The sequence below is a fragment of the Nipponia nippon genome, unplaced genomic scaffold (assembly GCF_047370975.1).
Source record: "Nipponia nippon isolate SJK-2023a ecotype South Korea unplaced genomic scaffold, ASM4737097v1 scaffold_9, whole genome shotgun sequence".
NCBI lineage: Eukaryota > Metazoa > Chordata > Aves > Pelecaniformes > Threskiornithidae > Nipponia > Nipponia nippon.
In genome coordinates this window covers 46,101,635-46,113,699 of record NW_028262413.1, presented here as the reverse complement: position 1 = coordinate 46,113,699, position 12,065 = coordinate 46,101,635, and the positions used below count along the sequence as shown (strand labels likewise).

Here is a 12,065-nt window from a genome sequence, read left to right as displayed (position 1 = left end):
CAGCTTTGTTTTAACAGTGATTAAAGAATGTTTTCTTGTAAACTCTGGGGTCAGAATAACCAATTAAAGAACTATCATTTCCCATAACATAAGAATGAAAATATTTTATCTTTCTACTAAGAACATTCTTTTCCCTCCTGGGAAAATGGTTTATTTGTGTAGCGTGTCATTTAATGTAAATTACACACACAAGTCCCCTACGCCTGTAAACCACAGTCTATCCTACCGTCTTCGACACTAGAAACAGAGAACGTGAGAATCGGAAAACACTTCCTATATGCCAGTGAAAACATGTAAATTACTGGGAAATTGGGTGAGGATTTATATCAGACGGATACACACGGGAAGGATCGCTAAGGAAAGTGACATTTTGTGCCACGCTAAGCGGTGCTGTGCATATTTATTCCCTTTTTATGTCTGTTTTGCCTGTTGTTAGGGCTTTCTTCTCTCAGACAAAGGAAACCTAATGAAAAAGTGCTGTTATAGGTAAAAAAAGAATGAGTCAGGCCATCCTAACTTACATTCCTGCACCCTGAGAAGAGGAGAATACGCTACTAAATACCGAGGTAATTACCTAGCTGAGAATCAGTGCATAAAAATCAGTTGCTCCAGAAAACGTTATTGCTTGGGGAGCCCCAGGAAAATCCTATTTAGTCGCATGCAGGGCGCTCTTCGATCCCAGCCATCGCATCTCAGGGCGCATCCGTGGTACGGTAAAAATTAAAAAGATAAACAAGAGGGTAGCAGGGCTGAAGGAACGGCTTCTGCTTGAGAGGAGGTTAAAGCAACCAGCGTAGTTCATCTTGGAAAGCGGACGTGGGGGGAAGCGCAGGGGAGCAGTCTGTCTTGTCACGGATAGTACGGAGCTGGTAAACAGGCAACAATTAGTCGTTGTACAATAACGAAGCGATTGCAGGCACTTAACAGATATCAGACCCCAAAAGAGAGGAAGCAGTGTTCCACCCAGCGTGTAATTTGACCGCTTAGATGCTGAAAAAATTTGACCACATAGTATCTCAGATGCTGAAAAATACTCATGGTTTCCACAGAAGCAGACAGCGCGGTTGCTGGAAGGCAGGCTGGAAGGAGGCGTTCTGTGTCGTGCCGGCGAATACCAGCTCTCTGAGGTCTTGGGTGAAACCCTGGATTTATCACCAGCACTTCAGAAAGGCCAGGGACATCCCATGCCTGTCTGGATGGCCCAAATGCCGCCCGAAAGCTGGGAATTTGAAGCCGGCATCCAGCTGCTGCTTAATCTCCAGGTATCGGATCCCGGCACGGGAGGCATTGAACGTGTCAGCGGCACACCGGCACTGTGCGCAGAGCTTCACCTGCTGCTCATCAGGGGACTTAGACCCTGGAGACGGATTCTCAGTTCTGGCAGTAGTTAAGGCTCCTGGAAATACTGAAAGTCCGTGCTGAGATTTTGCCAGACTTGCGCATGAAGTAATTCATGTTTCATCTGCAGTGAGTTTATCGAGTGCAATTACTTGCTCCCAAGTAATTCATCCTCAGCTCTGATATGACTGTACGGTTCAGATTACAGCTATTATTTAGTATTATGCCTTGGACACAGTGTACATGAATTTTAACTGAAGATTTTTTTCGATGTAAATTTTTCCAGCAGACTGAAAGCAACAATCTGATTGTTTCACAAAAAAAAAATAAATAAAAAACAAACAACCCTCACAAGTCTTGCTTTCCTGCTGCATTTGGACTCTGATTTGTACATGAAAAAGAAAAAAAAAAACCAACCCTGAATGTTTAGTTATTCTGTAACCAGGCATTTCGGGTCAAAGACACAGAAGGGATCAAAAAAGATAAGCAAAATTAAAACGCCAAGGTCAGACAAGTTCTTCCTAAGAGTAGTGAAGACAAATCCGAGAAGGAAGCAGAACACAAATCAACGTCCTATCTCCACTTTGCTTCCTAGCCAAAGACACTGAAAGTGTCTCCAAGAAGTAAAAAGATATCTCCCGTTAAAGAGTGCCAGTGTTGTCAAGGGAAATATGAAATAAAACACTCACAGCCATTGCTGAAGACATTGCTCCTGACCGTGTTCGCGGTCCTCTGGGGAAGGAGAGGATTCCTGGGCACAAGGGCTAGCTCTAACCAGTGGGAAACTGGTTTTATTTCCATCACGCTGAGTCCTAAAGGCATCTCGGCCACCTACCTGCATTTTGACACTATTTTTGGGGGGTGAAATAGGAACTGCTGTGCTGGTGCTTGTCCCCGACCCACGCCACTCCACCCCGGGGAGGCGAGCGGAGGTAGCCCGTCACTTCACCGCTGGCTGTGGGACATTGGGCTTGCACGGGCGGCAGTAGGGCTTTGGGGGTCTCCCATATGGGAGGAGCTGTCAGACACCTCTTCTGCAAACAGCCCAAAGGCGGGACGGGACCCAGACGGCCACTGCAGAGCTGCAGAGGTGCCCGTGACTTCCCACGGGGTGCAGGCACTCTGGCTCCTCTGATCAGGTTTCTCCACCTGGTTTCAGAGGCTTCCGGTTTGGCAAATGTGGGTTCTACTGTCACACCCAGCTTCCACACAGCAGTTGGAGAAAATGGTTTTTTTTAATTAAAATACAGATACATAAATCAAGCCGTGTAGGAAACTGGGATGAAAAGGGACCTTCTGGGGCTTTGCAGTCTTCCTCCTCCTGTTACAGTCACCTCTTCGCCATGGCTAGCGTCCCCATCCCTCTACTCAGAGCCTGCACTATGGGGGGCAAGCGGTTTCTTTGCACCTTTCTCAAAGGCAGCGAGCCAGAGGATTTGGTTGTGTAGCCTGTGCGACCGCTTGTTGGCCTGTCACTGTACCCCTTCCCTGGCGATGGAAAGGTCACAAGGACACTGTACAAAAGCGTTCCCTACTGTGATGGCACTTTTTAAATGATCCGACTCGAAATGAGGAGGAAAGACGGCACAATTTACAGCATGTCCCGGCTCGACCTGTCTTCCCCAGCAGAGAGGAGCTCTTGTTTCCCAGAGGATTCGTTTCTGAGTGAGAGCTCCCATGCGATCGCTGCCAGGCTGACACTGAACAGTAAAACATCTCTGTTTGGGGAGTATGCGTGTCTGCTGGTGACATTTCACAGGGGCAGCCGGAGGAGGCTCTGCGTCGGATGTGAGGTGGGATTCAAAGGATTAATCACACTGGAACACGGCTTCAATGCCAAAGACACTGTATTTCAAGCTGGAAAACACTGAGAACAGGACGAACATAAGGAGACTGTGCCCGTCTCCAATTAAGCTTAAGCTAACCAGAGCTAGTTGTGTGCTCCAAACCCATCCCTGAGAGGTATCTAGCTTGCTTTGCAATATGCAGCTCCATCCATGGATCAGATAGTTCAGGGAGGAGGAATCCTCCTTTCCAAATGCGGCTGGCACAAAAAGGCAGCGCATCAGCCATGTGACACTGCAAAGCCTCTTAGTAGCCTGTTGACTTAGCCAACTCTGTTGCCAGTGCCGGTGAAACAGGGACAGCAAAATCTCTGACGGGTGCTCTTGCCAGATGCTCTGAGAGCCTTAGAATGACCATTCACTGGAAAAAAGGGCTAATATCTGCTTTATCAGGACATGCTTCCTTTCTGCAATGAGGACCGAGCCAGGCAGAGCGAACGTTATCATTTATTTTAACCCCAGGGTAACTTATTACTGAGTGTCATTCTACTTGGCGTGCTCTTTTAATACTGATTATGCCAATAGCTTGAGCAAATAAACTGGAAGTTCCTATGGTTCATTCTTTGGGAAAAGGTCGTTCACCCCATGCTGTAAATGGACCCACTAAAGAGGTGTGTATTTTTTTAGGGGCTGGAGCGAACCTCACCTGTTGGACTGGCCTTCACACATGACTCAGGAGCAGAATGAATCACAGCTCATAGCATACCGAGAGTAGGAGGAAAGGCAACTTTGTCGTCGTAGTAAGGCTCTGACGGGTGCTCGGAGGAGACGTCTTCAGATGGCAGGGCTTAAAGAAGAAATGTAGCTTCCTCTCTGCTGGGAACTGCGTGTTTCTGGTGAGTTAGCGGAGATTAACGGACATTCCTGGTGCACTAGCTGGCGGGTTAATTTATAGCTATCTGTAAAGAAAGGCTTATTTATTTATTTCAGTTAGAAAGCTCAGATTCTTTGAAATTTTAAGCAACGGCTGTATGACTTGTTTAAGGAGAGACTGAACGGCAAGTGAGAAGCAGGCTGGGATAACTCCTACATATAAACAGCCTGGAAAGCAGTCAAAGGAAAATATTTAATATAACTCAGATTTGCTCTTTAACTTTTGACTTTACAAAGGTTAAAAAATAGTACAGACTGCATTCTTGCTTTAGTATTTTAAATATTAAACGTTTTTCTTGTGTTCTTTAATTGAACTCGGTTCTTAATGTACCTTTATAAACCAACCCATCCGTTTGTATCTCTGTGGCGTGCCATTGTATATCCTGTATGAATCCCAAAGATAGGGCATCCGACTTTTGTAATATATTTGGAATAACTGACGCATTTTAACACAATCAGTTAAGATAAGATAACCACCAGAAAGAGTCTGAATGACAAGAGGAGACTATTTTACAAAGACTGGGACATTATAAGTGTGTTGCCCCATATTGTGTAGTAAGTAGAGTGTCCAGAGGGACATTATCATCTTAACAGAAGCTGTACTTGATGGTCTTTTCAGAAGACCTTCTTTCCCCATCTTTACTTATATCAATATAAGAAGTACCTCAAGACTTCTCATTTCCAGAGTGAGGGCAACATCTGGCTTGGTAAGCAGCCTCGAGTATTAGGCCTGATAAAAACCAACATACAAAGCACATGGTGGTTTCACAGCACCGCATGCTGTGCCCTGGCTGGAAGCAGTCCACAGGCAGCTGGAGACCTGCGTGTTCCCGCATGGGACAGGCTCCTCGCCAGGTTATGCCAACCTTTAGGACACCGATCCCTCAGCTCTGCCTTGTGTGTGTGGTGGGTCTCCAAAGGCTTCCATCATGGGGAAGGATTTTACCATTTAAGTGCTGGGATCAATATGTAGAGCAAAACTCGGTCACTTGCCATTTTTCTGTATTTTCTTTAGATTTCATAGGGTGCCACCAAAGTCCACAGATCCTCATTTTGAACAAGAGGATTTGGGACAGCATTGGCGAGTGACTCTCTGTTCCTGAAGTATACACAGCATATAAATTTTGCAGGGTTTGATGTGAAAATCTCATTTGCAAAAAGAAAAAAATTACAAAATTGTTCAGGTGTAAATATGAACACAAAATAAGACAGGTAAAATGTTTCCTTGAGAGGTGCTGGCCTCTTTCTTCTTTCCATACAAGCTTAAAATGCATGAGCTTTCTCTCATTTGAGTTCCCCGTGTTGTACCCAAGCTGGGAAGCAACCTCAGAAGGATCTTGGGTGTCTTCAGAGGGCTAGGAGACCAAAGTCCACAGCTCAGAGTTGTCCAAGGCCTGGATCTAAGGGCTCGTCCCCATCCAACAGCAGCCAGAGTGACTGCTGACATGTGTGGGCAAGGGAGCAACAGTGAAGACATCACCCACGCTCCCTCAGCTTGTTTGGTGGAGCAGGGCTCACCCACGCCAGGAGGTGGGCAGTGGGGCAGAGCAGCTGTGTGGGGGAAGCTGGAGGAGATTACTTTAAAAATCTCTCTTTCAGGCTGGAAGATCCAGACCACCAGCCCAATTGTGGGACTCACTGTTTCCTTACTGGGGAAACTGGTGGTGCAGGAAGCGTTCTGGATCCTGCTCAGGCTCTCCGCTGGGGTAGATACGCTGGCCTGAGAACACTTTGTTTTGTAGCTTTGATGAACGAAACTTCCAAAGCTAGTTTGGTCAGTTTGATGTAGATGTAGAAGATATTTAAAATAACGGGGGGTTCCCTTAAAGTCATTTACCTAAATTTCATCTTAACACACACTAAATATCCATTCTGCTACCGTATTGTACCTGAGAAGTTCTGGCCTCCCATGCCTGGGGAAGATTTGGCAGCCACTACTTTATGAAGTAGTGAAGTACTTCTAGCAGCTTTCTAGCATCCCCGCTTTAGTGCAGATGCCAGGAGGTGGCCGACAAGTTATGAAACACCTTAGGAGAAAATCAGCAACATGCACGTAAAATATTCTTGTTCAAGCAAATGATTAGACAGAAGCCTTGCACAGCAAGATTTAACACGTTCAAGTGGCACTTCTCATTAGGGTGTAGCAGACTTGTAACTTGAATTTTTTGGCACTGAGACTTCATTTCCTCCTTTCTGAGGACTGATGCACGTGAATAAGCTCAAGCTTACCTGGACAGTAAGGTAACTGGAATACCTAACTGCAGGGAGCAGCTTTACCCACGTTTTCTGAAATACAGAGTCAAAGCGGACCACCTATTTCAGAGTCCCATCCTCAAAGAATTACTAACAAGTGGTTTTCTGGCAGCAGGGAGCAAGCCTGCATGCCTGGTTGGCTATAAAATGTGAACTTTGAATTGTGAAGACATTGAGAAAGGGAGGAAAATAGTAGCAATCATTAGGTCTATAACCGATAGGACAAATGCTTCCCTGAGGAGTCAGCAGCAGCGTTGTTGACACGCCTGGCACGGTGGAAAGTGCTCGTAAGCGATTTCCAGGGAACAGTTTCAGAAAGTGCCAGGCCACACTACAAAGACAGGTAAAAGTTGAGAGTATCAGACAGTTGTAAAAGTCTAAGTCTTCATATAATAATTAATGGCCCGTGGGGCCAGCATGTCTGAGGGACACGTGTGTTGTGGTGTCCTTCACCTGCGAGTGGGCGACGGTTCAGATGAGGCTGTGAGTGAGCAGTGGTGGAGCAGTGGGCCGGGGAGAGCCACCTAACCATCTCAGAGTAACTCACAGCGGGCAGAGGGAACCCTCTGCTCAGGTCAGGTCCCTCCAAAGGAGGCTGAAGAACCGAGTTGGACAAGCAGTCATAAAAGCTGGATTGATGCCACTGACAAATGAGGGACTAAAGGTCAAGGAGGAGCTTTCTGCTTCCCTGAGGGCTGGGAGATACCTTTGCCTCAAATGGCAAGCCAGCTTCTCCTTCTCTTGGAGCTGAACCCTCCGCTTCCTCATCTCCACACCCTTATTCTGCCATCCATGGCTTGGCAGCAGGTAGTCACTGTCCACAATGTCCGTATTCTCTAAGGATTGTGGCAGGGGAGCAAGGAGGGAAGCAGCGAGGTTGGTTGGGGAGGGGCTGGCGCTCAGCAGCCAAGCTTGCATCTGCACGGGGTCACCTAGGCAAGGGGTCCACCCCAGGCGGCAGACCCTGTGCCTGACCCACTCCGCTATCACCTCAGTGGCTCCCAGGATGTCTGCACCCGTCCTGACAGCTCAGACTCACGTTCACAGAAGAAAACAGATGCCACAGCTGCAGGGGTACATCAGGTGTACATCAGGAGCAGGGAGGGGAATTGGCACGAGCACAGAGTTGTTTAAAAGATCATCACTTCTACTCATGCTTTTGTCTCCTTTTATCTACTGCAGACGCATATAACGTCAGGGCTCCCACTGGTGAAACCAGTGGAACTGCACAGTGGGACCTAGCAGAGGACACTGCGAGGTTATCCCTCACCTCTCGGCTCTCTCTCTTTCCCAGGCATCTGCATGCTGAAGAAAACACTGGTGAAGGCGTGATCCGTCCCAGCTGCGCACACAAATATGAAGTTCTTCTGGATAATCCCATTTTTCCTGCTGCAAGGTAGAGTCTTGGCTTAGAGGATAATAGTGTGGGTGAAGTAGGTCACACATGCTGAGGCTGTGTCTCTTCAAAGGCTCTCACCCACACCAGGCTCAGCAGGGGTTGCAACAAGACATTGTCTGCAGGGCAGGTTCGCGGGAGCTGGATGAACACATGCAAGAGTTTCCAGCATTGTTGCATGACCTTATGAATGCCTCGCTGGCTGAGGGCAAACACAGACAGATAGTAGTATGGCAAAGGCATACATTAAAGACCTTTGCTTTCTGGAAGTACGGTTTCTTCCTCTCCATGGGCCCATTTTGCTCAGTATACACCAGCAGCAGCCTGGCTCAACCATGGAGAAAGTTGCACCCTAAGCCTGTGCTCACAGCACTGTTGCAATCTCTTTGACACCTAGGAAGACACCTGACTTATGGAGATTTGATTTTTTTAAACCCAGTATCAATGTCTGTTGGGACTATCTGCACCTCCACTGCACAGAGGGATGTTCCAACTGGCACTTTAAGGTTAGACAGCAGAACTGGAAAGACTTGAGCCCCAAACCCTTCCCCCCTCGGTTCCCCAGAAGCAGAGTCAGCGGAGGCAGTTCTGAGTTCATCCAGCTGGAGCAGGGCATCAGACCGTCTGTCCCCAGAGGCAAAGCAGAAGCCAGCCATGAGGCTCATCAAAAGGTCTGAGCCTCCTCTGCCTCTTAGGACAAACCAAGAGAGCAGCCTCCCACCTCCTAGAATCAGCAGGAAGATGCTAAGCATGGGCCAGGCTGCGCGGCGCCGTGGGCTGGCCCAGCAGAGCTCAAGTCTAGGAGAGGAGCTGACCATCATCTCTTCTCTGGGGAACAGCTACAGATAGAGCTGCAAACAGAGCTCAGCACCAGTCGCAAGGGCAAGTCTCGCTGGGCTTCCCAGGACCCATCTGAAAGGACGTGCTTGAGCCACATTTGCTGAGAAGCATGGGTTAAGAAAAGCTCAGCTATGAGCCCAGCAGCCCTGGCAGAGAGAAGCTGGACTGGAGGCAGTTTGCCTCTTGAATGCCTTTTACCTTATGCTGATTTCCCAATTCCAGAATTGGGTGTCATTCCCATCTGCCCTATACACTCTGTGTGCGTGTATGTCCTGTGCTTAGGGGGTGGCAACACTCATATGCTGGTTTCTTTGCAGACACTGAAGCTTTTCTGATGAAAAATGCTAAAGTCAAGCTGTGTTTACAAGCCAGCCCGATGAATGGGAATTTACTGCTGGAGGACTGTAATCCAGAGTCAGATTTCCAGGACTGGTCTTGGCAAGGTGATTCTTTGATGAATCACGGCACGCAGAGCTGCCTCTCTGTGGCAGGGGCCGACAGAGTGCAGACTAGTCTCTGCGGCAGCGTGGGCTACACGAGCTGGAACTGCTCGAATTCTCTGCTCTCCCCTCTGGGCAGGAGCCAGGGCTACCTGGTGGCAAACAGGAAAGGAGTCGCTCTCAATAACGTGAGAGGCGTGAAGGCCCAATGGCAAGATTTTGCAGACAGGAGCGTGTGCGAGGAGAAAGCAGGTAAGTGCCACGCAGCCGGGGACCAGTGGGCCACGCGCACACGCTGCTGGGGCGTGTGGAAGGGCACAGTCAGTGTCCTGGGGTCTTTCCAACCCTGGGTGTCCCACCATAATGGGATCTGCAGCGTGAGCCAGAAATGCTCTCTACTTCTTGGTATACGAGATAGGGCTGTGCCTTCACGGCTGCATTCTGCCTGCTTGGAGGGACGTGCTGGGCAACCCTGGGAGCCAAGGGGAAGGCCATTTCTGGCCCGAAGTATTGCCGTGAGCGATCATTGCGTCTTTCTGCTCTTTTCCTCCACAGCCGAGGCAGAGCAAGAGAGGTACTTCCCTGCAGCCCTTGCCAGCACACGTGTGTATGACCACACAGCAGGCAACGCCACCCTTGCGCTGGGCATAGATCAAGAAGAGCTGGAACAGCTGCTCTGGTTCTTCCGCAGCGAAGACTGTAAGTCCCATTGACGTTCCTGGGTTGCGTGTTGAAATAGAGATACGCAGTCCTTGGCTGTTAACCCTCATGCCTAATGGAGATGGCCGAGGGAATTACCCGAGGAGGTGATTTACTCCAGGTATATAAACCCTCAGTCTGACCTCCAGAAGCAGCAGGCCATGGGTGAAGACAGGCATGAGGCTTTACTGAGGTATTGTCTCCTCCCAGAGAGGGGTTCAGCCCCTTTCTAGGCGTAGCCTGCCAAGAGAGCAAAGGTCTGGGATGACCGTTGATTTTGGCAGGGTGGAGGGAGCAGATCGATATGAGCAGGTCAGTGCCCCGAGGATCAATTTCAAAGCCACAAAAATCAAGGACCGAGCATCCGCTGCCATCTGTGCTGCACACCCCAGCCAGTGTTCGAAGGCAAAATCTACCTGCCTGAGCGTGGCAGCGGCGAGAAAGGCTGCGGAGTGGAGGAGCCCTTCTAGCAGTGCTCATGGTGGGATGCTCCAGCTCTCGGCCTTGCTCCCACCCTCTGTCAGAGCCGCTCACAGCTCTCAGGCGAGGCTGCAAAGCCATGCGAGGCAGATGTGGTCAGCGTGAGAGATACAGAGCCCGAGGCGGGGGGCAGAAAGCAGTTGTGTAAGTCTCCTGCCCGGGGAGGGAGAGTTTCCTGAGGTTATCCCCAAAAACGGGACCTGGGTGCTCTGCTCTGGGTGCTGAGCTGGACACCAGCACCTCAGCCCTCATCCTGCAGCCAAGCCATGGCACTCTGAGCTTGGGCATCCTCAGGAAACGCTTGGCCGGGCTCTGTGGGCCACACTGCTCTGTGCACGCTAACGCTGCCTCTCCGTGCTTTCCCGCAGCATCAACGTGGAATTACTCTGTCCTTGCACTTTCCTTCATGGCCATGATTTTGGGTCTTTTCCTTCTGGCCATTAACATTGTGCGAAACAGGTGAGTCAGGAAAATTTGGGCGTCTTTTGGTGTGTGGTGGTGCGCTGAGACCCCCCCCAGGCAGAGAGACGTGGGTTTGGCAGGGCAGGGCAGCATGCTGAGACGCAGGGCAGGAACAAGCCCTGAGCGATGGGGAGAAGAGCAAAGACAAACTCCCTTTGAACCGTGCTTCATTGTAAAACCTTGCCTGACTCCCTGCTCTCCTCATGTGTCACTTGGAGCGAGCCACTTCACTTCTCTGGGCCCTGGATCCTCATCGGTAAAGCGTCTGCGACAGCTCTGCCCAGCCCAACAGGGCTGTTAAACATGTGGTGTGAGGTGCTCTCCCGTAAGTACAGGGCATGTAGGGGCTCCGCAGCAGGACTCCCCAGCCTTTCCCCATCTGCATTCCACAATGTTTCCCTGAGCCATACTGCTGCACAACCACCCTGCAGCTGAGGAGCAACTCGCTGTCTTCTACAGCAAGAAAACTTACATCTGGGTCAGAGCTTTTGTCTTAAAATGAGAGAAAAAGAGCTAATGTTACAAATCTGCCATGCTGTCATTTTACCGACGGCTTGCTGGGTGTTGCTTTGGGCGATGTGGTGCGCTGCGTGTTCTCCAAGCGTAAACCCCGTGGCCGTGTGTACTCAAACACTTCAGACCACTTAAGTGACACAGTGCAGCTGGTGGGGTTTGCCCGTAAGCAGCTGATGTGTTCCCCGGGCCAAGGTGCAAAGCGATGGGTGGAACCGTCGCTGGGGGTACATGCCTGCCCCCAGATGCAGGCTGGGCTCGCTGCTTCAATCCGCATTTCTTTTTTATGCCTTCCCTGCAGGAGAAGGAAGATCGATGCGTATAGAGAAGCAGTGGAAACCACTCAGCAGGCTGAGCTGGAAGTCAAGCAAAGCCTGATGCCTGTGCAGGAATACAGCCCCGCTGAGCTGCAAAAGCAGGAGCCGGTGCTCCAGGATCAGAGACCAGGAGACGTGATGGTCCAGTGGAAGGACGGGACCGTCACGTCTCTGTACACAGAGATCTGAGGATGCCACGTAACGGCAGCTGAAGTCAAACCATTTAGGAATGTATCAGAACGGCTCAATTCACAGTGATGGAAGTTTAAAAATGCAGTTTAGCCTGAGGAAACAAAAGAGAGTAAAAAAGGAAAGCAGCAGAGCTGCACCAGCAGAAGCGGCTCTGGACTGGAGGCAAACCCGTGCCTCCCCCGTTTCAGCTCCCGGCTGGCTGGTCTTTGCCCACTGCGCTCGCCTGCCCCCATCCAGCCCTCGCTCCCGCGCCAGCTTCGCCCCCTCCCTCAGATGCCGCCTGCCTCCGCCGCGAACGGGTGGGAGCCGAGCCGGGGCAGGGGCGGGAGGTGGGAGGCTTTTCCTGGGGTCAGCCAGGGAACGCGCTGCCACGGCCCCTCGGGAAAGCAGCCACGCTGAAGCAGAGGCGCTTTTGTTC

At 50.1% G+C, this 12,065-nt stretch overlaps 1 protein-coding gene across 2 annotated transcripts; it reads left to right on the top strand.

Annotated features, from left to right (window-relative positions):
- The first annotated feature begins 3,897 nt into the window (after positions 1 to 3,897).
- SLC51B (SLC51 subunit beta) lies at positions 3,898 to 12,039 on the top strand. 2 transcript variants are annotated; one of them, XM_087745284.1, is made up of 6 exons: positions 3,898 to 4,018; positions 7,603 to 7,704; positions 8,862 to 9,236; positions 9,540 to 9,683; positions 10,532 to 10,622; positions 11,440 to 12,037. In XM_087745284.1, exons 2-6 carry the CDS (start codon positions 7,665 to 7,667, stop codon positions 11,642 to 11,644), a joined length of 855 nt encoding a protein of 284 aa, XP_087601410.1. In that variant the 5' UTR covers positions 3,898 to 4,018; positions 7,603 to 7,664; the 3' UTR covers positions 11,645 to 12,037. The 2 variants fall into 2 exon arrangements, with proteins under 2 accessions (XP_087601410.1, XP_087601412.1); XM_087745286.1 differs by lacking the exon at positions 3,898 to 4,018 and adding an exon at positions 6,922 to 7,115 and having other exon boundaries at positions 11,440 to 12,039.
- The last annotated feature ends 26 nt before the right edge of the window (positions 12,040 to 12,065 follow it).